Here is a 27,207-nt window from a genome sequence, read left to right as displayed (position 1 = left end):
CTTGAGCCTGGGGGGCCTCGGGCTGGTCATGGCTGAGGTGGGCAGGGTTGCGGTGAGCGACCCGGGTGCGCGGCTGCTCCCCGGCGGCTTTTGGGCGGCGGTGGCCGTGTGGGTGGAGAGGCCGCAGGTGGCCAACAAGCGGCTGTGTGGCGTCCGCCTGGAGGCCCGGCGGAGCGTCTCCCTGCCCCAGACCGGGCACACTCACCCCGGGCCCAGTGCAGGCCCCGAGCCCGAGAGGCTTGCCGAGGCGGGAGGATGTGGGCCCGACGCAGGGCCGGGACCCGTCCGGCGACCCCTCGACGGGGTCCCGGGCCCTGGACCGAGGGCGGGCCCCGAGCAGGGCCGCCAGGAGGCCCAAGGCCGGCGCCAGCCAGAAGAGGAGCCCGGGGAAGCATCCGCCGCCGCCGCCGCCGCCGCGCCTCAGCTCCTAGTGACCCCTGGGCAACCCGGCAAGGCTGCAGCCCGGGAGGGCGACCTTTCCCCCGCGGACCTGGGTGCTCTCTGGGACGGCTTCGCTCGGAGCCTCGCTGGCGACAATCGAGAGGTGCTAGCCTTCCTCACCTGCTCCGGGGCAGGATCGCCGCCAGAGGGTCGGCGCGAGCTTGACTTGGTGCTCAGAACCGTCATCCCCAAAACGAACCCGCATTGCCCGCTTCGTGCTCCGAGGAGAGAAATGGTCGTGCAAGGTATAGAGTGTGTTTCTGATAGTGGCAGGTTGTCAGAGATTCCCCACCGAGCCAGGCACAAGTTACAGTGGCAGGGATGGGTTTTAATTGGTGATAGGCTGTTTCGGCGCTGGAGTAGGAAATGGCAACCCTCTCTCCAGGATCCTTGCCTGGGAATCCCTGTGGACAGAGGAGCCTGGAGGGCTGTACAGCCCATGGGGGTCTCAAAGAGTCGGACACCGACTGACTGACTGAGAAGGCACACACTTGCCACGGTAAGGAGGAGAGTCCAGCGTGAGCCTAACTCCACTCTGTTTTGTGTGAGAAGAGACTGGGTGTTTTACAGGGACAGTGAAAGAAGAGAACCGGGCAGTGTTGTGAGGGAGGTGAAAGATTAACAAAAAGCAGGAAAGGTGGGGTGATAGGTCATGCAGAGCCCATTAGGGGTTTGCTAACTGGTGCCTTCGAAAGGTAGGTCCTTCCCCTCCCACAGAAGCTGGGGTCATAGCAACCCTATCTTTAGGTATGGGCTGGAGCAGTCTGTTCTGTCAGCCTTGAGTTTTCTCAAGTGGGCACTTCAGGGGGGCCTGGAGTCATGCTCGGGATGTGGTCTTGAGTTCTTGGGAACAGTGACAGTGTTTGTTCCAGTCTTCATGGGCCACGGCTGAACCCTAACAGAGAGAGGGCTCAGAGGAGCATGCCTGGAGTTTGGTCCAGGAGGGCATCTTTGGCAGGGGATACGGTCAGGTTAAAAAGCAGTCAGTAAGTGAAAAGGACTAAAGGCACCTAGTCTGCCTGTTTCCTCGTGATGGCCTTGTTGTTGTTCAGTTACCAAGTCTTGTCCGACTCTTTGCCACCCCATGGACTGCGGCGTGCCAGTCTCCTCTGTCCTCCACTGTCTGCCGGAGTTTGCTCAAAGGCATGATGCCCTAGGGAGGTTGTAGATGGTTTATGGAGGAGCAATGTAGAAATGTGGATCCTTAATACAGAGGATGAGGTTGTTGACTGGAGTGTTGTCTGGAAGGCTTAGAGGGGAAGGTGAAGGAGAGCGGGACGATGAGCGGTCAGGAGGACTTCAGTAGGTAAAGGGATGAGGAAAAAGGCCTCCCTGAATGTCATGGCTGGCAGCTGTGCCGGATCCTTCTCGTGTTTGGAGCCTTGTTGACCTCTCTTGCTGCTGCATCTCTTCTGCCTCTAGCTGGACGCACTTCTCAGCTTTCTGGTGTCCTCGTGGCTAGACTGGCACGCCCTCACCTCCTCATAATCCAGAGTACTCTCTTTTTCTCCTAAGGCCTGTACCGTAACCCTGTTACATGTGTAGGGTCCCTTTTTGCTGTGTAACACCGTGTGGTCACAGGTTGTGAGTGTTAGGGTGTGGGCTGCTCTGGATGCAGCTCTGTCCGGAAGCAGTGATGCTGAGTCTCTGGGGGTGCATACCTCTACCCCCGCCCCTAGCACCGCTGGCCTCTGTGCCTCTTCCCGGGTGTCCCTCCTCCTGGAGACCCTCTCTAATCCTGATGGTCGGACTTACTTCAGGAGCCCTTGGCTTTCAGCACCTTTTACAGTTCTGCTTTTGAACTGTGGTGTTGGAGAGAGTCCCTTGGACTGCAAGGAGATCCAACCAGTCCATCCTAAAGGAAGTCAGTCCTGAATATTTATTGGAAGGACTGATGCTAAAGCTGAAAGTCCAATACTTTGGCCACCTGATTCCAAGAGCTGACTCATTTGAAAAGACCCTGATGCTGGGAAAGATTGAAAGTGGGAGGAGGAGGGGTCGACAGAGGATGAGGTGGTTGGATGGCATCGCCGACTCAATGGACATGAGTTTGAGCAAGCTCCGGGAGTTGGTGATGGACAGGGAGGCCTGGCGTGCTGCAGTCCATGGGGTCACAAAGAATTGGACCCAACTAAGATTCTGAGCTGAACTCTCCTGGCCTGCGGGGATGAGCTCCTCCATGCTCACAAGGCCTTCAGACATGGATGTCTGCGTGCTCACGTAGGTCTCAGTGAAGAGTGGGATGGGCTAGGCTTGGAGATACAGCCTTGACCAGGACAGTCACTGTGGTCAGTCAAGGGGGAAAGGGGGTTGAAGGCACAATGATGGGGGTGGATTCAGTGCTGTGCTTTTAAGACCACTTCCGGTGAGCCTCTGAACTAAGCAGTTTTAATTGATCATGCGTATCTTCTTTCTCCCCAGATGTCCTCAATGGAGCTGTAACTTTTTTACCTTTGGAAGAGGATGATGAAGGGAATTTAAAGGTTAAGATGAGCAACATGTATCAAATTCAGCTCAGTCACAGGGAAGGAGAATGGTAAGTACTGGATAACTAATTTCTCTTTCTCAATGATCTCTGGTTTCAAGCAGTGATTTCTTTGGGCAGCTGAAAGATTTTAGGTCCCCGAGGACCTACAGGGACTCACCCGCAGGCAGATCGGGTTTGTGGCCTGTGCTTTCTGGTCGATGTTTTACCCTGGTACATCCTTGTACCTTTTGGCATCTGGGTGGTCACAGCCTGGCTGGAGTCTTTGGCCCCTACTTTCCGTGTAGCCTTGATGGTTCATAGCATCTGGTTCTAGTACCAAATTCAAATAAACACAATCCTTCAGTTATTTTATTATTTCTTACACCTTGGTAACAGGGGTAGGCGGAAGCATCCTTTTGTATTTCCTGCTGAGGCTCATGTGGTCTTAGACGTAGTGAGTATTCAGTGATGTTTTATCCTAGACGCAGCAGTTTAATTTGTTCCCTTAGATCCACATGATGTCTGGCCCTGTCCGGAAAGTGTGAAATTTGGTTTACTTCCATTTGGTACTTTTTAAGTGGAAAAGTCAGAGGAGAGGGAGATCACGTGTTACTCTTCTGCTCTTTTCCTGGAGATCTGCATGGGTCTCTTCTTCCCCGACAGCCTTGGATCCTGTCTACCCACCATGAGCTGTGCCCGTGGTTTCACAACAAGCCCGGGGCACAGTGGGTGAGCTTGGGTTGGGAGTCTCACAGACTTGGGTCCTCCCAGCAGTGCGACCTTGGGAGTGTCGCCTCTGCCCCCCACTCTTCTTGTCTCTGAAACAGGTTTAATACTTTTTGAGCCCCTGAGGAGGGGGCTGGGCCGGGCTTCCCAGGGACCGGTCAGAGGTCAGACGCTGGGTGGCATGCCCAGGATCTGCCCCTGCAGGGAGCCTCCTGACAGGCGTTAAACGTTCCCTGAGGGCCCCTTCCTCTCCGCTGGAGAGTGTGGGCAGACATGCAAGGAAAGCCATGTGTGCCCCTGGGGTTCCCCAGCGAGTGCTGATGCAGGAGCTACGGGTTGAGCCCTGGAGCCTGCTGTCCACTGGCCCGGGTGGGGATGACCCTGAGGCCTGAGCAGGTGAGGGGTAGTGTGGGGGCCCTGGCATCACCTGGGAAAGAGCATGAGGCCCAGGAAGAGCAGGGGAAGGGCCCGCGTGAGTCCAGAAGGATTGCTGCCAAAGGGCAGGGAAGGAGAGGGGAGCAGCCAGTCCTTCCTGGGCTCTCCCCGCCTCTCACCGCCTGCCGCCCACTTGGTGATCGGCACCTGGTTGCAACTCTCAGTGGAGACTCGGCTCCTGTTTCTTATGAGAGTGAGCTGTGTCCTCTGATGGGCCTGGTGGCAAAAGCCTAACAGTCACAGCTCTCAGCAGACGGGGCTGTTTGACAGGACAGCTCTCAGCAGAGGGGTCTCCTTGCCAGCCCCCCCCTCCCGCCGGCCCGCCCCGTGCCCCGCCCCACCCAGCCGCCTGTGCTCTGCCCCTTGTTGGGGGCCCCGTTGGATGCCTCCGCCTCTCTGCAGCCCGACAAACTTGCTACTTCTCCCTTCACCACGGTGCCTGGATCGCAGCCCTAGAGGGTATGTTGTCCTGACCTGGGTCCTCGGGAGCGAGCACCTGCCGTGACCAGGTGCCGCTGGGAGCCGGGTCACGCAGCGAGCTGGACAGATGGGGACTGTAGCCTCCCTGCACTCTGCTGGCGCAGGACACACAGTGGTCAGCGTGGACTGGGAGCCCCAGGGACTGCCTGCGTGTCCTCAGTTTGGTGACTGAGTATCACCTTTCTGGCCAGGAAATACTTGGTGAACCAGCACTGTGTATCTGGGTTGCACATATGAAATGTATAAAACCTAGAAAAATTAAAGAAACCATAGACACCTTAGACGGAGAAGGCAATGGCACCCCGCTCCAGTCCTCTTGCCTGGAAAATCCCATGGACGGAGGAGCCTGGTGGGCTGCAGTCCATGGGGTCGCGAAGAGTCAGACCGACTGAGCGACTTCACTTTCACTTTTCACTTTCATGCGCTGGAGGAGGAAATGGCAACCCACTCCAGTGTTCTTGCCTGGAGAATCCCAGGGATAGGGGAGCCCGGTGGGCTGCTGTCTATGGAGTCGCACAGAGTCGGACACGACTGACGCGACTTAGCAGCAGCAGCAGCAGACACCTTAGAATCGGGCTGATTAACGTGTGAGCGGGACATGAGAGGGACCTTATGGTTTGTTCCTCCTTCCGCCGGGCTTTGTTAAGATGTGTAAGTGCACGTTTAACAACATTTGCAAGAGAGGAAGAATTCTTTCTACTTTTTAAATGTGTTTTTCTCTACAGGATGAAAATTCTGTAACTAGTTGCAGATTGTTTTGTGTTTTGCGTACAATATTTGGTAATCATAGATAGCTACCTTAACTTCTGTTTTCTTTTGGTAAATAAATGTAGAGTTTAAAAATAAGACTTGAAACCAGTTCTGCTTATTCATATTTCTCTTATTTTCAAAGGTTCATATCTGTTTTAATTTTCTGTCCAGAACGATGGCATTCAGACGGTACTGTGTATCCCAAACCCACCTGGCTTGGAGAAGAGTTGCTGGCCAAGCTGGCCAGGTGGTGTTTGGAGAGCAGGCAGAGTGGGTTCAAAAGCACCCTGTCCCTCATCTCCATCATGAAGTACAGCAAGGCTTACCAGGCGCTTAAAGAGAAGTACAAAGACATGGTCAAGGTAACTCTGGGGAAAGACGTCTGGGACCCCCCCACCCCCATTTAAAAGAGGTGATGTACACGACTACTCCAGCTAACATCGTTTTTCCTGTGTGCCTTTTAGTTTCAAACAGACACAGATATTAAGTCAAAATATACCCACCTGTGGTCCCCCATTACAGCCTGTACTCTGACATACTTAGGGATGTGAACCATAAAAACGTTGGCAATTATGTTATGGAAAAGGATTTGTTTTTTTTTTTTTTTGGCACGTTACTTATTTTTTTTTTATTTTCAAGAGAACAAAAGGGAAGTATTTTTAGTTAAAAATAATTGAATATTAAATTAATTACTAAATTGCCATAATTTCTTGAGTATAAACAAAAAGACATTCAGAGAAAATATATGAAAAGTTAAAGTACAAAAGCATATGCTTTCAAAAAGCAGGTCAGTTTTATAAAATGTCCTTAACTTTATATCTAAAATGTGAGAGGGGGGGAAGATAACAATAAACATCTGTGTATTCATACCCAGCTTAAGAAAGAAAGCATTATAAGCGTATCTCGGCACACTGTGCTTTGCAGATACTGTATTTTTCGCAGGTTGAAGGTTTGTCACAGCCCCGTGTGGAGTAGGTCTGTTGGCACCGGTTTCCGACTGCATTTGCTCAGTTCGTATGTCTGGGTCTGTTTTTGGTAATTTGCGCAATATTTCTAACTTGTTCACTGTTAATATATTTGTCATGATGACCTGTGATCCTGGTGACCTTTGAAGTTAGTACTACAGCTCATTGAAGACTTAGATGAGGGTCGGAATTTTTTAGGAGTAAAATTTTTTTTCTGCTGCACCATGCCGCTTGTGGGGTCTTAGTTCCCTGACCAGGGATTGAACCTGTGCCCTTGGCAGTGAAAGCATGGAGTCCCCACCACTGGACTGCCAAAAAGTCCCAACAGTAAAGTATTTTTGAAGTAAATTACTTTTTTTTTTTTTGCGTAATGATATTACACACTTAATAAACTACAGTATAGTTTAAAGGTAACTTTTATATGCACTTGGAAACCAAAAAATCTGTTTGGCTCACCTTACTTCCCCTGGAGTAGGAAATGGCAGCCCACTCCAGTGTTCTTGCCTGGAGAATCCCACGGACAGAGGAGCCCGGCGGGCTGCAGTCCGTGGGTCGCAAAGAGCCAGACACAACTGAGCACGCGCGCGGAGCCCCTTCCTGCAGTAGTTACGTTGCTGTGGGGTCTGGAGCTGAGGCGCCTGTGCTGACAGAGTCGAACCTCCTTTGTCTTCTTCCTAGTGTGTCTCCTTCCCTTCTAGAAGCAACCATGATTGATCACTGCAGTGTGGTTTTGTTTTTTAATCTGCTGTTGCTGCATAACAAAGCATCTCCAAGTCTCAGGCTTGACAGTACCCGCTCACTCCTGGGCATCACGCACTGGTCCCGGGCTGGCTGACCTCACTGCCGCCCCCTCCCCTTCCCTCCCAGGTCCTGGCCTAGTGGTCCTTCATTATCCTACTATTTATTTAGAACCTTCACAGAGGCACTCCTTTCTTCTTCCAGCTTTTTAAATTGTATTGTCTTTGGTGAGATGGTTCATGTGAACTGTCTAATCCGCTAGACTAGAAACAGAACTCTGAACTTTTAACATTGGCCATAGGTTTTTTTCTCATCTGCAAGACACCTGTTCTGCACATCACTGGTATCAACAGTGAGGCCTCACACTTGCACAGCCAGCGTTTTCTAGGTTCAAGGAACCCGACGGTCATCGTGTGTGGTTGTTGGGTAGTAATCTTTACCCCTGCTGTACAAATAGGGAGATGGGGATGAAACAGCCGAGTGACACTCCTGGCGAATGACAGCGAGATGCCAGCAGACCATGGGGGAAGCGCTGACCCCTGTCCCTGTGACCCTGCCCCTTGGCTTCCTCGACACCCCACCCCTCGATTCCTTGTTGATCAGACTGTGTCTTCGGGTGGAGGGGGTGCAGGGGGCATAGCTGAGCCTTTTCCTCTGCTGTCCAGTGGCCTCATGTAAGTGCCTTTATTCTGAAATCTTGCTTTGGACTCCACGCTCTCCATGTGTCCTGTTACACACAGGTACGGTGAAAATTTACAAATGCTCTTGATAATTTTGTAGGTGTGGCCTGAAGTCACTGACCCTGAGAAGTTTGTATATGAAGATGTAGCTATTGCTGCCTACCTGCTGGTAAGACTGCGTGTGACCTGAGTGGGTGGAAGGTTGCCTGCAGCAGCTCAGGGTTTTTATAGTTCTGTTTGTCAAGGTTGGGCTTCCCTGGTGGCTCAGCTGGTAAAGAATCCGCCTCCAATACAGGAGACCTTGGTCCAATCCCTGGGTTGGAAAGATCCCCTGGAGAAGGGAAAGACTACCCACTCCAGTATTCTGGCCTGGAGAACTCCATGGACCGTGTAGTCCATGGGGTTGCAAAGAGTCGGACACGACTGAGTGACTTTGACTTGTCAAGGTTGGTTACACGTGTAATTTTTTTTTAAGTTTTGCATGGTGCTTTTGTGTGAATGTAGAGCAAGTTTGAATTGTGAACCAAGAGGAATTCAAGTTTTTCCAAATTACTAGTCAACACGGAGATGCCGGCTGGTGTTGGGGAGCCCTTGGGGGCCTGCCTGATGAGCACCTGCCTCCCGCCCTCACCTCAATCGTTGGGTGATTCAGGTTTGGGACCTCCCTGGCTAGCTCTCTGACCACCTGGACCAGGGCACACCCTTTAGCTTGATAGTCTTGGTTTCCTTATCTGTGAAATGTCTAGAGGAGATAAGCTATGATTCCTTTCAACTGTAATTCTCTCAGTCTTAGAAGTAATAAGGCCGAAGAACTTAGAGAAGGCCGGAAGGAACTAACAGTGATCTGTAAAACTCTTGCCCAGAGCTGACCACGTGAGCACGGGCTCTGGGTGGAAGAGGAGGAGGTCTGGTGCCCGCGCCACCTCTGGTGTGAGCGGGGGGCCGTCCCCGCCTCCCTCTGCTCACCTGGCCATCGCCTGTGTGGGGGCCCCGGAGGCCTCTCCGCCTCTCCTAGGAGCAGACTGCAGTCCCACGTGGCATTGTATCTGCATTACTCCGGGGCAGAGTGCATCACAGACTGACCTTGTTTTTCCTGTTGACTTTAGATCCTCTGGGAGGAAGAGAGAGCCAAACGGGGAGAGACCGCCCGGCAGTCCTTCGTGGACCTCGGCTGCGGGAACGGCCTCCTGGTCCACATCCTGAGCAGCGAGGGGGTAAAGCACGCTGGGGGCCATCTCTAGACCTTTGTAGGGCGTCTTCACGTCCAGCACGAGGCCTTTCTCTGCTGGTGCAACCTGGGTTCGGAGGCAGCCGGGCTGTCAGTGCATGGCTCTTGGTGACGCCGTCGAGCAGGCAGCCTGTCCCCAGGAGGGTGAGGCTGCTGCCTCGCTAGACGAGACGAGGGTCCTCGGGGACTTGCAGCCGGCGAATCACACCCTTTCAGCAACAGGGGTGTTCTTGTTGGTGCTTTCTGTGGAAAACCCACCATTTCAAGGTGCGGGGAGGGTAAGGGACGAGGGAAGCCCTGCTCTAGAGGCGCCTGGAGTCGAACTCAGGACTGGCCGGCGCCTGCGTGTGCGTAGCACACGTGTGAGACTGTGATGCTCGGTTCTGCCGCCGTTTCCTTGGTTGTGACGTGGAGGCTGTGAGAAGCGGGAGCTGCCCTGGCCCTAGGAGCGGTTCCGGGCGCACGGGTGGCAGTGTCTACCCTGCCCAGGGCCGTCCTGTCCCGTCCTGCCTCGTGGACGAACATGTGTCCCCACCTGCGGGACTTCTGGGTGAGGTGGTTTGGGGCGCCTTCTGAGGTGCTTGATAGAAAGAGTCTGCGGGCCCTGGAACAGCCCGTCTGTGGTGTTAGCACGTCGCACGGTGACTGGGAGCCGGGGAGAGCTGCGGGGTGTCGGGCTGCGCTGGGTGCTCAGGACCCCGGAGCAGGGCGCGTCTGGGCTGGAAGAGCAGGCTGGCCCAGGAGCTGAGCCTGGCTGAGCGCAGAGACGGCGGCTCCCTTTACGGGAGGCGTGTCCCCTGGGGCTGTGTGTGAGCCTGGCGGTGTCTCCAGGCCTCGCCTCACAAAGGCGCTGCAGGCCCGGGTTGTGTCCGGGCCCCGGGCCTGAGAGCGTCTGTTCTCAGCCGCCTACAGTCCCTGCAGCGTTTGATTTGTTCTCGCTCGTTTATGAAGACACACCCACCTTAACCTGTGGTCCTGACATTCATCGTTTCAGCATCCAGGCCGAGGGATAGACGTCCGAAGAAGGAGAATCTGGGACATGTACGGACCCCAGACACACCTAGAGGTACTGGCTCTGTCCCCTCGCTTGACCTCAGCAGGCCGTCCCCAGTGCAGCTGTTTCCAGGAGACAGTCTGGTGGGGGCCAGTCAGAGGTGCCGGTAACCGCGGCAGCCCACGCTCTGCTCCCTGCACCGAGGCTTGGACAGAGGACGCCCCCTTAGACTCTCCCTGCCTCCGGTTATGCTCAAGGGAGGACGCTGACCTTAGACTCTCCCTGCCTCGGGTTATGCTCAAGGGAGGACGCTGACCTCCAGAGTGGAGGTGCTGTCTTGGCCCCAGGTCTGCTGCGGGTGCTTTGGGGGCATCCCCTCTGGGGCCTGCCGCAGGCTGCAGTTGAAACATTCCTTTGGCAGTGAGTGCCCTCCCTCTGGGGACCGGGTTGGGGCTGGGGGCAGGGTGGGCAGTCCTGCTCTGAGCAGGCTGGCCAGGAGAGGCCTCCAGCAAGGGACAAGTTGGCAGGCAGTCAGAAGAAGGAGCACAGGGGAGCGGGCAGGGCTGGGCTGTGGGTGTGCGGACGTCTTCTGGAGACAGCACATTGGCTTCCAGCTCTCTGGCGGCCGGGTCTCAGCTGTGGCCGTGGGGCTGCAGTCAGCCCTGCCGAGGTCCGGAGCAGCTCCAAGCTGTCAGAGAGGGAGGTCTCTCGGGGGCAGGCAGGTGGGGATCTCCCCCACAGCACCTGCTCAGACCTCAGGTCAGCAGTGGGGCGCCCAGCCCTGGGGCTCCGTCCTTGGCTCTGCAGTGCCGTGGGGGCTTCTGCTGCTCCACTGCCCTCATCGGCTCCAGACCCTTGTCTCCGAGCTGATAAGGTGCATGGGTGTGGCTAGGACACCACCTCTCATCCGCACGAGGGCAGGACGCTGACTGACATGTGGGAGAAGTGTGGAGGCTGTCAGGAACCTGCGGAAGTGGAGAGAAGCTTGTAGTAAATCCCAGAAACTCAGGGGCCAGCCTCAGCATTGTTCTTCTATCTCATCCCCTCCCCCACAACCCCAGCATTAGCCCCGCTGGGTTTGAAACAAATCTCGGGTATATCATTTCACCTGTGAATAGAAAACAAAGTTTTCAACACTGTATTTTCTCTCCACCTTCCTTTTAAAGTGGAGAGTAGTGTTGCCAAAAATTAAAAAAGGTCGGAGGCAGGGATGTTCGTTGCAGCTGCCCGACACCCCTTTACTTGGTCTGGTTTTTATGATATATTTCCTCTCGGCTTTATGCTACGAGGGTTTGCATTTGCTTATATAGTCACACAGGGCTTCCCTGATGGCTCAGTGGGTAAAGAATCTCCCTGCTCTGCAAGAGACACAGGAGACATGGGTTCGACCCCTGGGTCGGGAAGATCCTCTGGAGAGAGGGCATAGCAACCCACTCCAGTATTTTTGCTTAAAGAACCCCATGGACAGAGGATCCTGGTGGGCTACAGTCCATGGGGTCCCAAAGATTCTGACACGACTTAGCAAGGGGGATATATTCATACGTTACAATACATGAGAACATCTGAAAAGCCTCAGGTTTGAAGAACTCTGGTAAACCAGGGACGGACTCCTGCTGGGGGCGGCTCTGAGCTGCGATACAAGGCAGATGCTCGAAGCTAAGGGAGTAACATGGTTGATCTCACAATCTGTGTGTCCCACGTGAGGAAGCAAGATAACTTCTTCACGTGGGAAGTTCAGATAGCAGTTGAGTAGGCTGTCCGTTCAAGTCCTGGCTGTATGGAAGCTGGCTGGCATGCTGTGCCCCTTGCAGGACAGGTAGAAGATTCTACTTCTTTTTTGACTTTGGGGGCCTTTTTTTCAAGGTGAAGTATGTGAAAGTGTGAGTTGCTCAGTCATGTCCGACTCTTTGCAACCCATGGACTGTAGCCCACCAGGCTCCTCTGTCCATGGGATTCTCTTGGCAAGAATACTGGAGTGGGTAGCCACTCCCTTCTCCAGGGGATCGTCCCAACCCAGGGATTGAACCTGTGTCTCCTGCATTGCAGGCAGATTCTTTACCGTCCAAGCCACCAGGGAAGTGATAATGTTGGGTGAGTTTCTTTAGTACTACAGCAAAGGGCTTTAGTTATTCATATGTATATTTTCCACATCCTTTTCCGTTATGGTTTATTACAAGATATTGAACGTAGGTGCTACGCGGCAGGACCTTGTTGTTTATCTGTTGTATGCATAGTGGTCTATACATGCTAGTCCCAAGCTCATAATTTATCCCTCCCCCCGCCCCTTTCCCCTTTGGTTACCGAAAGTTTGTTTTCTGTGTTCATGAGTCTGTGTCAGCTCATTTATGTATTTGAGGTACTATATGTAACTGATCCCACATGGTTATTTGTCTTTGTCTGACTTAGTTCACTTAATATGATAATTTTTAGTTTCATCCACGTTGCTGTAAATGGCATTATTTCAGTTTTGTTAATAGCTAATACCCCATTGTGTGTGTGCGCGCGCGTGTGTGCGTGCGTGTGTGTACATACACAAGTGTTCAGCGCTTGTCTGTTTCCTAGTAAACGAGTGATTTCCATGAACAGGTGCAGTCTGGACATTCAGAGGCCAAGTCTGTGATACAGCTCCTTTTATTCAGATGCCTCATTTGATTGTAAGCAAGAGATAGATGGTTAAGGAAAAAACACGTGCTTTTGGTAACAGCATTGTGATGATCACAAAATGTCTTAATTTTGTTTGTGAAACACTATATCAAAAGGATTATTGCAATTTGCTATATTCAATTAAAATTTTCTTATGAAACAGATAAGACTTTGTTTTCTAGCATGCTGTTGGAAAGATAATTGTAAATTTGAATAGTTTAATTACTAAGTGTAATTTGTGTCTTTTAAATATAGGCCATTTAAAGAGGCAGGCAAATTTAAATCTAGAATGGGTGGGAATAAAGAATAAATATTTTGAATATTTATATATTTTGAATAAATTTAATGTTTTGAAAAAATATTTTCAAAAAATTTTTTTTCAAAAAATATTTTGAATAAATTTGAGAAGTTTCTTTTTTCCTGTTTTTAAATTGCACACAGTAATCTGGGCTATTAAAAAAAAAATTGCACATAGACCATTTTTAGTATTTTACTGAAATACTATTTTCAGCATCTTAATATATGTGAAAATAGAAGCACATGTGCTTATTCAAGAACCAAAAATGATTTAAGTTCTCTTTTTTCATTCATCAGGTCTGCAGAACACTCTTGTAGTTTTGTTGTGACAAAGCATGGCCTTGAGAAGTGAGTTAGCGCCCTGTCGGCCCCGTGTGTCCTGACCAAGGACGAACACTTCTGCCTGCTTGCCTTGGGGCTGCATTCTTCACTTTTAAAACCAGGAGGATTATGAGTGACTGGATAGACTCTTCTGTCTCTCTTTCCAGTTCTTACTGACAGATTAGCTGTTGAGACTGTTGACTTCAGTAATTAATGGAATAATTAATGAAGGCCGGCTAACTAACTAGCAAAAGGGATAGGTGTTCACTGAAAGTTCTTCATAAAAGCAAGCTGTTCCCAGCTTAACTACAGAAATCGTCACAGTGGTAAACATGCCTGTTCGTGGGTAAAAGCTTGCTCTCTGAGGGTTCACACAAGATCATATCTTAGTAGCAAAGGCTGGTGTACACTGTGTCTATAAATTCTTGCTGTGTTTTCTCTTTTCCTTGATGCGCTTCAGGCTGGGTTGACGGACTGTCGTGGTGTAAATGCATCAGATTATGCGTCAGGTCAGCCTCAGACCTCCCTGCTTTCCACTCACTCTTCAGGCCATTTCTTACTCCCACGAGTGCACGCCTGCTGAGTTGCTTCAGTCATGTCCGCCTCTTGCAGCCCTATGGACTGTAGCCCTCCAGACAGCTCTGTCCTTGGGGTTCTCCAGGCAAGAATGCTGGAGTGGGTGCCGTCTGCTCTTCCAGGGGCTCTTCCCGACCCAGGGATCAAACCGACGTGTCGCACATCTCTTGCATTGGCAGGCAGGTTCTTCCCAGTTAGTGCCTCCTGGGAAGCCTTCCCTGCTCCCATCTTCTGCCAAAAGTAAAGCAGTTCACCTGTCCCCATGTAAAAGGCTGTTTTTAATTCTGAGATGCTGACAAGCACTCGGAAGGGTGCTCTTCGCTCCTCCGGGAACGACGCTCAGAGCTGCTGGTCCCCGTGCCCTCTGGCAGGCCTGGGCTGGGCACACGCATTCCTCACTCCTGGCCCAGCGTTTGCCTTCTGCAGATGAAGACCCACAGCCCCGAGGGGCTGAGACCTGCCCCAGGCAGCTGTGGTTCTACAGGGGGCTGCGGTCTTTGTCTCCTCCCATGCTCTGCTGTCATGGACTAGATGTTCAGTCTTGTTCTGCGTCTTTCTTTTAGGAAAGTGCGATCACACCGAACGATAAGACCCTTTTCCCTGATGTCGACTGGCTAATTGGTAACCATTCCGATGAGCTGACGCCGTGGATTCCAGTCATTGCGGCCCGGTGAGTGGGTGGATGTGTTGGCGCAGTGGTGGCTGGGGATGTTCCGTTGCCTCAATCTCACTGTCCAGACCCATGGCTTCTGGCTGCTCGTGGCTGTTGAGAACTTAAGCGCGGCTAGTTCACCTTGTCGAGATGGTGGCATATTGGCTATGTTGAATTAATTTAAAAATATAGAGTAAGGTAAGTGGTTCACATGTTCACATTGTGTTTTTGTTGTGATTCGTTCTATGGTGTTTGTGTCCAGTGCTGAAATGTGTTTTCCTGGGACGTTTTCTCATAGCAGGAGGGATTGCCTGTCAGTATGAAGACACTCTGCTGACACATCGGTCTCTTCGTTTCTGGGTTCTCTGCCCCAGTCGCACCTTGTCAGGATGCACGTCACCTTGCTGTCCTTCTGTGTTTCATTACCAGCTCTCTTTTTCCCCAAGATTCTTTTGGACTATTTCATTTATTTATTTTTTAATGCCCTCCTTCTCTTTCTTAAGGTTCAGTTGATTTACAGTGTTAGTTTCAGGTGTACAACACAGTGATGAAAAATTTTCATAGGTCGTACTCCATTTGTAGTGATCATAAAATATATGATATATAAATATAAAATATTTTATATCATAAAATATCATAAAATGCTGTGCTGCACAGCATGCCCTGTGTCTTGTCTAACTTGTGCACAGTAGTCTGTATTTCTTCTCTCCCCCACCTCTACCTTGCTTTCTCCCCGACCCCTGCTCTCTCCCCACTGGTGACCACTGCTTCATTCTATGTGTCTGTGAGTCTGCTTCTCTTTTGTTATTTTCATTCTTTTTTTTTTTTTTTGTGATTCGGCATATAAGTGATAGCACACAGTATTTGTCTTTCTCTGTCCGACTTTATTTCACGAAGCATAATACCTTCCAGGTCCATTCTTTCGGAGACTAACATAGGTCAAGCAGCAAACCGTCATCTTGCGGTGCCTGCCTCTGAAATTTCGTATCCACAGCTCCAGTCTCCAAGTGTATCAGGAAACTTTAGGTTCCAGCTGATGATCACAACTGCAATAGAAAAAATATTTTCTATAAAAGTCATTACATTCATATTTTATTGAAAAGGTACTGTGCTACATTGTGTCTAGAATTTATGCTGGGGAAGGCTGTAATTCATTTTATATAAAAGGCACAGTTAGCCAGTAGCACATCGTGTGCATTTTGCCCCGTGCGCCTCGCCGTGCGGCTTTCTGCGGCCTTTTCCTCACTGAGCCTGTTCAGGACTTTCACTTTGTGTCTCCGACCGTCTCTGAAGGTCTTCCTACCGCTGCCGCTTCTTTGTCCTGCCCTGCTGCTTCTTCGACTTCGTCGGGAAGTTCCAGCGGACGCAGAGCAGCAAGACGCAGTACCGAGGGTACCTGGACTTCATCACGGAGGTGGGCTCGGCCTGTGGCTTCCACGTGGAGGAGGACTGCCTTCGGATCCCTTCCACCAAGCGGGTGTGTGCTGGCCACTGGGGCTGTCCTCCGCGGGCGCATGGGGCCGTCCTTTTCACAGAACCGTAGATGACTCGCTGATGCCCGAAGGTGTGGCCGTCACCCCAGAGGTGTGGGTTCTGACCCAGCGTCCCCAGCACCGGCGGTTCCCGGGGCTTGCTCCATGCCTGCGGTCCCTCCCGTGCAGGCATTCTGGACCCCCGTCTCCAGGCCGGTGGCCCCTCTGCAGGAGCCCTCACCTGGTCCCCGTCTCCTCCTCAGAGCCGGCGACTGGCCCTTGGGCACCTCCCAGAGTTGGTGTCACCTTGGCTGTTGTTTCTGGCCTCGGTGCTGCCGGAGGCTGAACGCTTTAAGTTCTGACTTCAGTCGCTCAGTTGTATCTGACTCTTTGCAACACCATGAACTTAGGCTCCCAACTAATGGGCTGAAATTGCTTCCGAAGTTCAGAATGATTTCAAGTTTTCTCTTTAAAAGCCTCATTAATTCAGATTTACTTGAAATGGATTTGTCCAGGGAGAAAGTGACCCTTGCACTGCCTGTCGCCCTGCCAGACGGTTGGGGCTGACCTGCTCACCACTCAGGGGGCTTGAACCTCTGGGAATCAGGGCAAGTGTTGGCATCGGTTTTATGTTAACCTCTGATCACTTTCTTCCGTGAGACTTTAAGCTATCAGTGCTTTTTTAAAAAAACACACACAAAAACCTGTCATCCAGATCTCAGCTTCACAGCCTGACAGCGGTGAAAGGGTGGGGATGGAGCTTAACTCTGGGCCCGGCACTTGCTGGCAGCTCACTCAGGGCCCAGCACAGGTGCTGCCAGGCCGGGAGGAGCGGGAGCCCCTGGCGGTGCTGGGCCCCTCAGTCAGCTTCAGGCGCACCGTTGCTGTCGCTGCTCAAGAGCGCTTTAGGAGACGTCCTGTAGGACTCACCTTGGAGCCTTCATGCCGTCCTCTCAGTGTCCTCCATCTTGACAAGTCACAGCCTTCTGAGGTTGGAATTGAGTTTGGCTAGAGTTTGGGCTTCCCCGGTGGCACCAGAGGTAAAAGAACCCTCCTGGCAATGCAGGAGACATGAGAGACCTGGGTTTGATCCCTGGGTCGGAAAGATCCCTTGGAGAAGGAAATGGCCACCCACTCCAGTATTCTTGCCTGGACAGAGGAGCCTGGCGGGCTGCAGTCCATGGGGTCGCAAAAGAGTCGGACACGACTGAAGCGACTTAGCACACACACACGCAGAGTCTGGGTCGTGTGTGTCCGGGGAGCCTACAGTTTTGGTGTTTGCATTCGCTGTTACTGGTAGCTGGAGACCACAGGCCCTCACTCAACCTTTCCGAGCCTCAGTTTTCATATAAATTGTGTGGTTCGGGGGTTGGACACAAGCATGGGTGTCCACACGCAGCAGCTGTTAATCAAGTACTGAACATGTGTCTGGCGCTCTCCTTCCACGTACACGGAAGGTGTCGCCTGCCTGGGGTGGCAGAGCGGGGGGGGGGCCTCCAAAGTGACCGGAGGCACTTCCATCAGGTCCAGGCCCGCAGAGGACGTCCAGAGACGCTGTCCCTGCGGCGGCATCTGCAGACCGGGGCTCTTGCTCCAGAGCAGCCCGCGTCGACACGCGAGGCGGGACGTGCAGCGTGGGCTGGCCATCCATGGGGTGCCCGTGCTCTGCTGGGGGCACACATGCTCCCCTCGCTCTGGCGAGGCTGGTCCTCGAGAGCTCTGGGGTTTCCTGTCAGGGTCTGTGTGTGGGGCAGGGGGTGTGCAGTGGGGGCTGACAGGAGCAAAGTATTCAAAACGGGGTGTGACTGGTCGGCTCAGTAAAGGCGACCTTGGTGTACGTGTGTTTATCAGGCTCCGTGGCAGTCTGAGTGGTGAGGTTTTCCCTGGGCTTTTGCTGTTAGTTGTTTCAGGTCACTGATGATTCATTTGTAAAATAAGGATTCCTGCCAAGATAGGTCCCTAAGACTTGACGAGTTTGTTCTCCAGGAGGAGAGAATTCTGTGGGGAAATACTGTTGGGACCTGTTAAAGCACTTCTCTGCTCTCCACGTGCAGGTCTGTCTCATCGGAAAGTCCAGGACCTACCCGCCCGCCGGAGAGGCTTCCATGGACGAGGAGAGGACCCGCTACATTAACAGCAGGCGGGGCCACCCCGGGAGCTCCTGCAGCGGGGGTCCTGCCCCTCCGCCCCCCAGGGCCTCTCCCGGCAGCGCCCCTGGCCCCGAGGGGCCAAGAGCCCTGGACGCTCGGCCCGGGCACACAGCGGAGGCTGGGCCCGGAGCCCCGGACGCCTGGCCCAGACACACAGCGGAGGCTGGGGCCGGAGCCCCAGACGACCGGCACGGGCTCACAGCGGAGGCTGGGCCCGGAGCCCCGGACGCCCGGCCCGGGCTCACAGCGGAGGCTGGGCCCGGAGCCCCAGCGGAAGGAGTCTGGCTGTCTGGATTTCACCCCAGGGAAAAAGCCGAGCGCCTGAGGAACTGTGCCGCCCTTCCTCGAGAGTTTATTGACCGAGTGGTTTTGCAAGTGGCGCACTTGTTGTTGGGAACGAGAAGTCCTGCAGGCGGGAGCGCGCAGGCCTGGAATCGAGGAGGTAACCCCCAGCCCGGGCTTCCCGCTGGGTTCCAGGCAGGAGCTTCTTAACTCGTTCTCTTCTTAAGACCAAGTTTGAAACTGTGTATGTGTGTGCATGTGGCTTAGTCGCTCTGCCGTGTCTGACTCCTTGCCACCCCAGGGACTGTGGCCCAGGCTCCTCTGTCCGTGGGATTCTCCAGGCAAGGATACTGGAGGGGTTGCCATTCCCTCCTCCAGGGGGTCTTCCCGACCCAGGGATCGAACCCACGTGTCCTGCAGCTCCTGCATTGCAGGCAGATTCTTTATCATCTGAGTCACCTTGAAACCGTATGGTCATTTTTAATTAAGTGTAATTTAAGGAAACAGGCTTCTTACAAGCTCATTAGAAAACCCTCTTCCTTGTAGTTCCTATTAACACGCAGAACCTTGGTGCCTCAGGAGGAAGCTGAAGTCACGGGGAAATCTCAGGGGCCAGAGCCCCTCGTTTTCTCTCTACTGAAATGATCCAAACAGAAAGCCAGATTGCTGGCTGCCAGAGAAGTGCCCCGGCCCCGGAAGTATTCGGGAAGATTTGGGAGATGTTTTGCTCTGATAATCGACTTGTCTCTGAACTCCCAAAACGCAAAAGTTAGATGTGATGAAAGGGAGACATTTGTATCTGATTGCTCTCATAGGGTGAGTAGCATGCTGGAATCTGTGGCTTTCAAAAGAGCCAGGGGGCTCCCCTTGTAGCTCAGTTAGTAAAGAATCTGCCTGCAGTACAGGAGACCCAGCTTCGGTCGCAGAGAGTCCCGCACGACTGAGCGACTAACACTTACTTCCTTACTTAAAGAGGCGGGGATCAAGTGTCTCTTGACACTTGAGTCTCTCATTTTATAGACTCTCATCAAGAGTCTCTCATTTTATAAAGTTACCAGGACTGTTCAGATGGGCTGATGGAAGGAGCTTGTCACCACTGGAGGGCTCTGCGAGGCTGCCCGGGGAGGCGGGTGCTCGCCCTTCGGGGAGGAGACCGAGGCCCCGCCATCAGTCGGGGGTGCTGCCCGCTGGCCCCGTGGCTGGGCCAGACCAGCGGTGGTGAAGAGTGGGTCTCCCCCGGCCCCCGGCGTGGAGGGGGTTGCACTGAGCTTCGTTATTCATCCCCACACCCCTCCCTTCCCTCGTGTCCGTGCGACGTGGCAGCGCCATCGAGCCTGTCCACCTCCAGGGATCCCCGACCCTGTGACCGTCGGGCCGGGAGAGCCTCTTGGGGGGCCCAGTTCAGGTGGCCGACCGTCGTGTAACTACGGACGAGGCCCAGGGGCTCTGAGCTCTTCTGGGGATCGGCACCCCCTTCCCCGGGGCACCCTGCAGAGGCGGGCCAGCGTGGAGAGGGAGGAAGCTGGGGGTGGGCTCCACGCGGGGCCTCGAAGGGCCCAGAGTCTCCAGGGCTGCGGGCCACGCTGAAAGTAAGGACTTTGACCCTTAGTTCCCAGGATGGCCCGTTCCTCTAGGGGCCCTTTTATATGATTGTGCCCAGGAGGTGCTGTTCTCTGCCTGGGGTGGGACGCCCTGTGAGTGAGTGAGGACGGGGTCTCTTCCTGGGCTCGTGTGGGGGTACAGGGCGGTGGTGGCTCCAGGGATGGGGTCTCAGGCCTGCCCGCCCGCCGGAGACGGCAGGGAGCCAGACGGCCACCCTCCCCACGTGGGTCTCCAAGGGTCGGACCGCTCTGAGGCGCTCTGGCTGCCTGGCCAGCAGTGAGAAGTCCTCCTGGTGCCAGCGGGGGGCACCCTTAGCCCCACAGCTGCAGGCTCCCCACCTTGGTCACTGGAATTGGTGACCCCGGGCTCAGGACCCCCGTGTGTCTGAGCCCTGCGTGACCAGTGAGTAGGTCTGTCCCCGGGGCTCGTTGACGCAGGGCCTGGTGTCTGCCCTCCACAGGCCTGGCTGAGGGCACATGGGGTAGAAGGGGGTGGGCCTGCCCCTGAGGTGGGGTCGGGACACGCACACACGGAAGGGTGAGCCAGAGGTGGCGTGCAGGGCCGCGTGCACGAGCCTGCGTCAGGGAGCCCCTGAGGGGGCCCCAGGGGCAGCAAAGACGGTCTGGGCCCGTATTTAATTTTCCCTGATCCTCTCAGTGGGGCTTAGGGGGCGCTGACGGACGGGCCTGCCCTCCCCGCCCAGAGCGGCAGCCTGAGCTGGAGCCGCGCTTCACGGCGGGGCCGAGTGGCTGTGTCTGGGGGGCGTGCGGTCCTGCTGGGTCAGACTCGGGGCACACAGCCTGGCAGGGGGAGTTCCGACAGCTCTGCCCGCGGAGGAGCCGCGGGCTCAGTTACAGCTCTCGTGTTTGGGGGCAACCCCGTCTCCCACAGGGAGCCTGTCGTTGGCAGAGGTGGCCGGGGAGCTGGACCGGGAGACGCTGCAGAGGCTGAAGCGGGAGTGTGGAGGCCTGCAGACGCTGCTGAGGAACAGCCCGCAGGTGTTCCAAGGTGAGGTGCGGCTGTGCGCCCCGGCTCCAGCTCTGGGGTGGGGCCCCGTCCCATCCCTGAGGAAATGACTCTGTGCCCCGCACCCACAGCTCTAGCCCTGGGAGCGGCCCCCGTCCCCTTCCTGAGGAAATGACTCCACCTTAGAGGAGTCCAGAGCCGGAGCATGGCTCACCCGTGGGTATCTCACGTGCGGACTGAGCGTGGGTCACACCACTGTCTCTCTGATGCCCCCAGCCTCTGCTCGGCGCCCCGGGCCAGCCCCACCCCGTCCAGGGTGCGCCCCTTCTCCCTCAGAGGGATGAGCCTGCTGGCGGGGCCTCCTGTCTTGGAGCATTTCCAGTACCTGCTTTGCTTTGGCCTCTGACTGCCTGTGGACTGGAAGCACCCCGAGCTCCCCACCAGGCCTGGGCCTGGCGGAGGGCCCCCACGCACTGTGCCGTGTCCCCAGGCTTGCACCGCCGGCCCCGGATCCAGGCGGACAGTGGAGGAGGGCCTGGGCCTGCATGCTCCTCCACGCCGGCTGCAGGCTCTGCAGGGCGGGGAACTGTCCCCGCCCTCCCTGCGTTCTGCTGTGGAGGGAGTGTCACAGATGTGTACACGGGCACTGGGGTTCAGAGAGGGCCTGTTCACCTTTAGCCACACGAGGGAGATTCTCTGGGCCTGTCAGCCAGAGGGTCCGTGGTTAGTTGTATGCGCTTTCTTTCTTTCTGGAAGTATCTTAAAGCACACCCCAGCTAGCATACTCTTCACCCCTAAGTACTTCATGTGTGGCTTTAAAGCCAGTGGGCGTCTCCTTGCGATGCCCTGTCCCTGCCCAGGGATGCCTGTCAGGGAGGCTTCAGCTCAGGACGCGGCGTCTGGGTTGGTCGTGGCGACCGGGACAAGGAGAAGCATCTCGGGCAGAGGGAGCAGCGTGTGGGAAGGGGCAGGGGGTGGGCGTGCGTGGGGCTGGCGGGCTGCAGTCCCAGGGGCCTCTGCCAAGCAAGGGCGAGGTGACTCCCCTGTGACCCTGGGGAGGGGCGGCCCGGCTTCCGGAGATCTCTGTGCACAGGGCCCTGAGCTGAGGGGGCAGGTCTTGGGCCGGGACACGGGCAGCCATCCGAGCCCCAAGGGTGGGCGAGTGCCCCTCCTAGCCCGCCTTGGTGGTCCTCCCACAGAGGGGGTCGCACGGGTGGGTGGAGGGGCCGCAGGGCTGGAGCAAGACCTCTCACCCCTCCCGCAGCCCGTAAGCCCCCCAGGAGGAGCGCGCAGGTGTTCACGCCCACGGTGCCTCTGGGTGGCCTGGCTGGCCTTCCAGGGCTGTTTTCATGTCCACTTGGACTGTCAGGGCCCTGCGGTGGAGCTGCAGCTCCAGGTGGGGCTTGTGAAGGGCAGCCCACTGGTGAGTGGAGATGCGGGGGGCGTCCCTGCTGGCCGGGCTCCACTGCACGGAGCTTCAGCAGCTTAAAACTCACCGTGCCGGGCGCTGCTCTGCCCTCTGCTCTTCGCAGCGCGTTTTTGGTTTGATTTCATGAAATCGTGTCTTTTTCCCCCGTCATAAATACATGTGTGCATGATTGCTCTCTGTGTGGTTGGCGCTGAGGGGCATGTCCATTTATTTCTGGAAACCCTTCTGAGTCAGAGGCCTGGGGGCTGAGCCCCAGTAAACACGCTGCTCCCGTCATGCAGAAGATACGCCCTGAGCTCAGGCTTCTCTCTGTAGGAGATTTTTTTTCTTAAACTAACATGGTTTTCCAGTCACGGTTACACAAGTGAGGAGGTGAAGACAGTCTCAGACCCTTGAGTTCTGCCTCCGCTGAGCCTCTCGCAGGCCGGGCACCCCCAGGGGAGGGCCGCTCTGGGCCGGGCTGGAGTCCTTGCCCAGCCTTGAGGATGCAGACCCAGCTGGGGAGGTCAGTCCCCAGCCTAGGGTGTCTGACGAGTTGGGGGGCTGGGCTGGTCACCTGGGCGAGACGGACCCCAGAACTTGTGCTGCTGCGTGCTCCCTAGCACCCAGTAAATTTACCTCCGCAGAGAGTTTCTGGGGCTTCCCTGATAGCTCAGCTGGTAAAGACTCTGCCTGCCATGCAGGAGACCCCAGTTCGATTCCTGGGTCGGGAATATCCGCTGGAGAAGGGACACGCTACCCACTCCAGTGTTCTTGGGCTTCTGTCATAGTTCAGTCGGTAAAGATCATCCACTTGCAGTGCAGGAGACCTGGGTCTGATTCCTGGGTCAGGAAGATCCCCTGGAGAAGGAAATAGCACCGCACTCCAGAATTCTTGCCTGGAGAGTCCCAGGGACGGAGGAGCCTGGCGGGTGACAGTCCACGGGGTCGCAGAGTCAGACACGACTGAGCGACTGAACCACCACAGAATTTCTGGGAGACTCTGGCGCCGCCTCCTCAGGACACGTTGGTTCATGAGTCCGAGGGGGGACGTGAGGGAGGCGATGGGCTCGGGGTGGGCTCGTCCAGTGAGCTGGACGGCGCATTTCCTGCCTGTGACGCACTGAAAATCAGGGCCGTGTTTCCACCCGGGGAGAGGCTGCTGGTCTGGCCGAGAGTTGCTGGAGGGGCACACACGCAGGGCACAGGCCCGCCCAGGCAGGGGGGCGAGGAGGGCACAGAGGCGGCCGTGTCCGGGGGGATGGGGCGGCCGTCAGCCCTCTGCCCTCTCCGGGGCCGCCCCTCGTCCTGAGCGCCCACTCCCCCGGCCTTAGGAGTCCTGGCGGGGCCCCTTCTCCCGACCCTGCAAGGACGGCTCCAGAAGCGTGGCCAGTGGAGGGCCTGCTGCGAGCCGGCTGGCCCTGAGGGGTGGGGGGTCTGTCCCCAGCTGTGGTCCCAGCAAGCCCCTCACCATCTTCCCCCAGGTTTCTCTCGAGCCTTTCCAGGGAGTGCGGGGAACCCCATCTTTTGGATGCACACTGCTGGAGTTTGGGGGCCCCTCACACCCCATCCAGGCAGTGAGGGGCCCCCTGTCTTTCGGATGCAACTGCTGGAGTTTGGGGGCATCTCGCACCCCATCCAGGCAGTGAGGGCCCCCCAGTCTAGCAGATGCACACTGCTGGAGTTTGGGGGCGCCTTGCCCCGGGCACCCTGCTCCGGCCGGCCGTGTCATTCCCAGCTGTGCCAGGAGGTGCTGCTGTGGACACACCACGAAGGCTGTGGTTTCCTGCTGGCTCTCAGGCCGGGGAGCCGAGCTCTCTGTCCATCTTGCCCCCTTCGTAGGTGCTTATCGGCCGGGCGCCGAGGCTGAATCCCTCCTTGTGTCCTCCATGCACAGAGGGCACCTCTGCGCTTCCTTCCTCTGGCTTCGAGGGACAGTTTTAGTAAATCATCAGTCTCCAGAGACAGGCAGTCCCATTATCACCATAACACGAGGCAATCTGCAGGGGAAATTCAAGCTTTCATTCCTACTTTGAAGTTTTCCTTAGAGGTTGAGGAGCCAGATTTGTTCAGTGAGCGTCCTTTATTTCTCCCAGAGCCGTTGTGCATCCACGTGGTTTTAGCGCTTCCAGGGAAAACCACCAGGGCTTGGCTGCTTCACCCCGTTTCCGTGGGGATGTTGACTTCTCGGGACAGGGCGACAGCCAGGGGAAGCTCTCGGGGCAGCTTCAGCGAGTTGGACCACAGCTCAGGAGGCCGCTAGGCGGATGGTCAGCTGATGGGCGCACCCCGCCCCAGCCCGGGGTCCTCCAGCCGCCCAGCTCTGTGGGCACCCCGCCACACAGCGCCCGACCCTGCCACTGGGGCTGCCGTGAGCCCCCACTTCCTCTGGTTGTAAACCCCACCCCTGGTCTTCACCTGCCGGAAAGGATCCCACCCTGTCTCACTCCGCCTCCTGTTTGTGATGTGGCTGCGGGTCCTCAGGGGCCAGGGCCGCCTCGCAGACATCCCGACGTCCTGCCTGCATCAGGACCCTGCTCGTGGTCGCCCCGTCCTTAGCCCCGTCCCTTGAGCCGGTGCCCAGCCCTCCGTGGTCACTCTGGCCTCGTCATCACCAGGGCCTCAGGCACAGGCTCCTCGCCCCTCCCCGTGGTGTCCGGCAGCCCCTCCCCGTGGTGTCCGGCAGCTCCTCCTGACCACTCCCAGCCCCGCGCCTCCACCTTGCCCTCGCTCCCCTCACCCCTGCCACGCTGGGGGCTGCGCCTCCAGCCTGGGACGCCTGTGCCCACAGAGCCCCTGGGAGCCCACGGGCCCCAGCTAACTCGGCCGCTCTCTTCTTTGTTCCAACCCCAGTTCTGCATGGGCGCGTGCGCATCCGCGACTGGAGAGAGGAGAGGCCGCGGAAGCAGGACGAACCAGAGGCGAAGCGGAGGCCAACCTCTGACACCTTCAAAACCCGCATCTGCTGGTTCTTCGCTCATCACCCCGACGGCTGCGTCTTGCCAGCGGACTGCTGCCCGTTTGCCCACGGGCCTGGGGAGCTGCGGCCCGCGTCCCGCACCAAGAAGAAAAAGCCGGCCCTGTGAGCGGCGGAGCCGGTGCTTGTGTCCTGGCCGTGGTCGAGGTCCTTCCTCCAGGTTCTCACGGGGCTCGACCACGCCCTGCAGACGCTCGGATCCTCCCCTGCCCTCCGCCCCGAGTGCGGAGTGCGGAGTGCGGAGTTCGGTCTTACGTGCACTCTGCGTCTTCACAGCAGGCAGAGCCACGGCCTCAGGTGCAGGAAGGACGTGAGCTGGCCCTTCTCGACACCCCGCCTCCCCCCCACAGTAGCCACTCCGGGTCGGCCGCCTGCTGTTCTAGTCTTCTCCCCACAGATACTGTTGTCTCTTTTGATTCCAGGAAAAACAAATCCTGATGATGTGCTTCTATTGTAAATTGTGTTTACAGTTTTACACAAAAAGGCCGTGTCAGTAACACTGTTGCGCCCTGTGATTCTCGTGGACCGTGTCCATCGGCCTTTCCCTGTGCAGGGTTCCTTGTGTGGGACTCTGGGTTCATTCACGGATGATGAGAAAGACCCCATTCCTTTTCACTCGGGGCAGCCGAAGGGGGGCTGCTGAGAGGTGTGAGGCCCCACCCTCTGGAAGCCCCTGATCAACCAGGAGCTCCCCCACCCCACCCCAGTGCTGCCAGCAGGTGCGTGGCCAGGCTCCAGGAATGGGCAGAGCTGGCTTGTTGGGGGCGAGGGCAGCTGGGAGGAGCTCAGGTCCTTGGAGTCTCTGAGCCCCGCTCCGCCTCTGAGCTGTTGTTCCCAGAGATGAGGGGTGTCCATCCTTAAGGCCACAGAGCTGAAGTTTCTGTCGCTGCCGCCTGGCACATCCAGGCAGCTTTATCCGGAGGAGGGCTGCTGGGCATTTGCCCCAGGTGTGGGGCCTTTCTGCTTCTTACCCTACACCTGGGCATCATTGGCCAGATATACCATCCACCAGAGAGGCAGTGGGCACAGGCTCAGGGTGCAAAAAGGCAGCCAACTCAAGTGTTGAGAAAACAAAACCTGCCCCAGCAGACCTTTGAATGTGGGCCCCTCCTCTCGGCTCTGTGCCTTGGGCAGGCTAGGGAGTCTCAGTCTCCCTGTCTGTGAGATGGGAATGTGAATGCCAGCCTTGTGAAGGTGGGAGGCTCGCGTGGTCCCCCTAGTACAGGCCCAGCCTCCATCCACCTGAGACTCAGTACTCCACTCCTGGTGGAGGTACACCTGATGGAGTCATGTCCACCTCTTTGTGACCCCATGGGCTGCAGCACACCCGGCCACTCTGCCCCTCACCATCTCCCCGAGTTTGCCCAAGTTCATGTTCATTGCATCGGTGATGCCATCCAGCCATCTCATCCTCTGACCCCCTCTTCTCCTGCCCTCGATCTTTCCCAGCATTGGGGACTTTTCCAATGAGTCGTGTGTTCATATCAGATGACCAAAATATTGGGGCTTCAGCATCAGTCCTTCCGGGGAGTATTCGGGGTTGATCTACCTTAAGATTGGCTGGATTGATCTCCTTGCTGTCCAGGGGACTTGCAGGAGTCTTCTGCACCACAGCTCGAAGGCGTGAATTCTTGGGTGTTCTGCCTTCTTTATGGCCCAGCTCTCACAACCGTACATGACCACTGGGAAGACCATAGTCTTGACTGTACGGACTTTGTTGGCAGAGTAATGTCTCTGCTTTTCAACACACTGTCTAGGTTTGTCATAGCGTTCCTGCCAAGAAGCAATCGTCTTCTGATTTCATGGCTGCAGTTACCATCTGCAGTGATTTTGGAGCCCAAGAAGAGGAAATCTGTCACTATGTCCACATTTTCCCCTTCTATGTGCCATGTGGTGAGGGGGCTAGATGCCATGATCTTAGTTTTTTGTGTGTATAGTCTTAAGCTGGCTCTTTCAC

General features: G+C 55.7%; 1 protein-coding gene across 6 annotated transcripts; it reads left to right on the top strand.

The window, feature by feature from the left end:
* The first annotated feature begins 3 nt into the window (after positions 1-3).
* Positions 4-25,747, top strand: TRMT44 (tRNA methyltransferase 44 homolog). 6 transcript variants are annotated; one of them, XR_014079702.1, is made up of 12 exons: positions 4-686; positions 2,863-2,977; positions 5,442-5,661; positions 7,783-7,851; positions 8,789-8,896; positions 9,905-9,976; positions 14,305-14,411; positions 15,687-15,870; positions 17,920-18,457; positions 20,791-20,907; positions 23,094-23,299; positions 25,127-25,747. XR_014079702.1 is itself a non-coding variant. In XM_081580644.1 (12 exons), the coding sequence occupies exons 1-12, from the start codon at positions 29-31 to the stop codon at positions 25,357-25,359; spliced, it is 2,301 nt and encodes a 766-aa protein (XP_081436770.1). In that variant the 5' UTR covers positions 4-28; the 3' UTR covers positions 25,360-25,747. The 6 variants fall into 6 exon arrangements, 5 of the variants coding, with proteins under 5 accessions (XP_081436770.1, XP_081436784.1, XP_081436766.1 ...); XM_081580644.1 differs by lacking the exon at positions 23,094-23,299 and having other exon boundaries at positions 17,920-18,134; positions 18,255-18,457; XM_081580658.1 differs by lacking the exon at positions 23,094-23,299 and having other exon boundaries at positions 4-37; positions 20,791-20,912.
* The last annotated feature ends 1,460 nt before the right edge of the window (positions 25,748-27,207 follow it).

This window comes from Giraffa tippelskirchi, chromosome 1, assembly GCF_054371585.1.
Source record: "Giraffa tippelskirchi isolate mGirTip1 chromosome 1, T2T-mGirTip1v1.2.pri, whole genome shotgun sequence".
In the NCBI taxonomy this organism is placed as follows: domain Eukaryota; kingdom Metazoa; phylum Chordata; class Mammalia; order Artiodactyla; family Giraffidae; genus Giraffa; species Giraffa tippelskirchi.
Note: the sequence above shows the minus strand (reverse complement) of the source record. Positions and strands in the feature narration are given on the sequence as shown.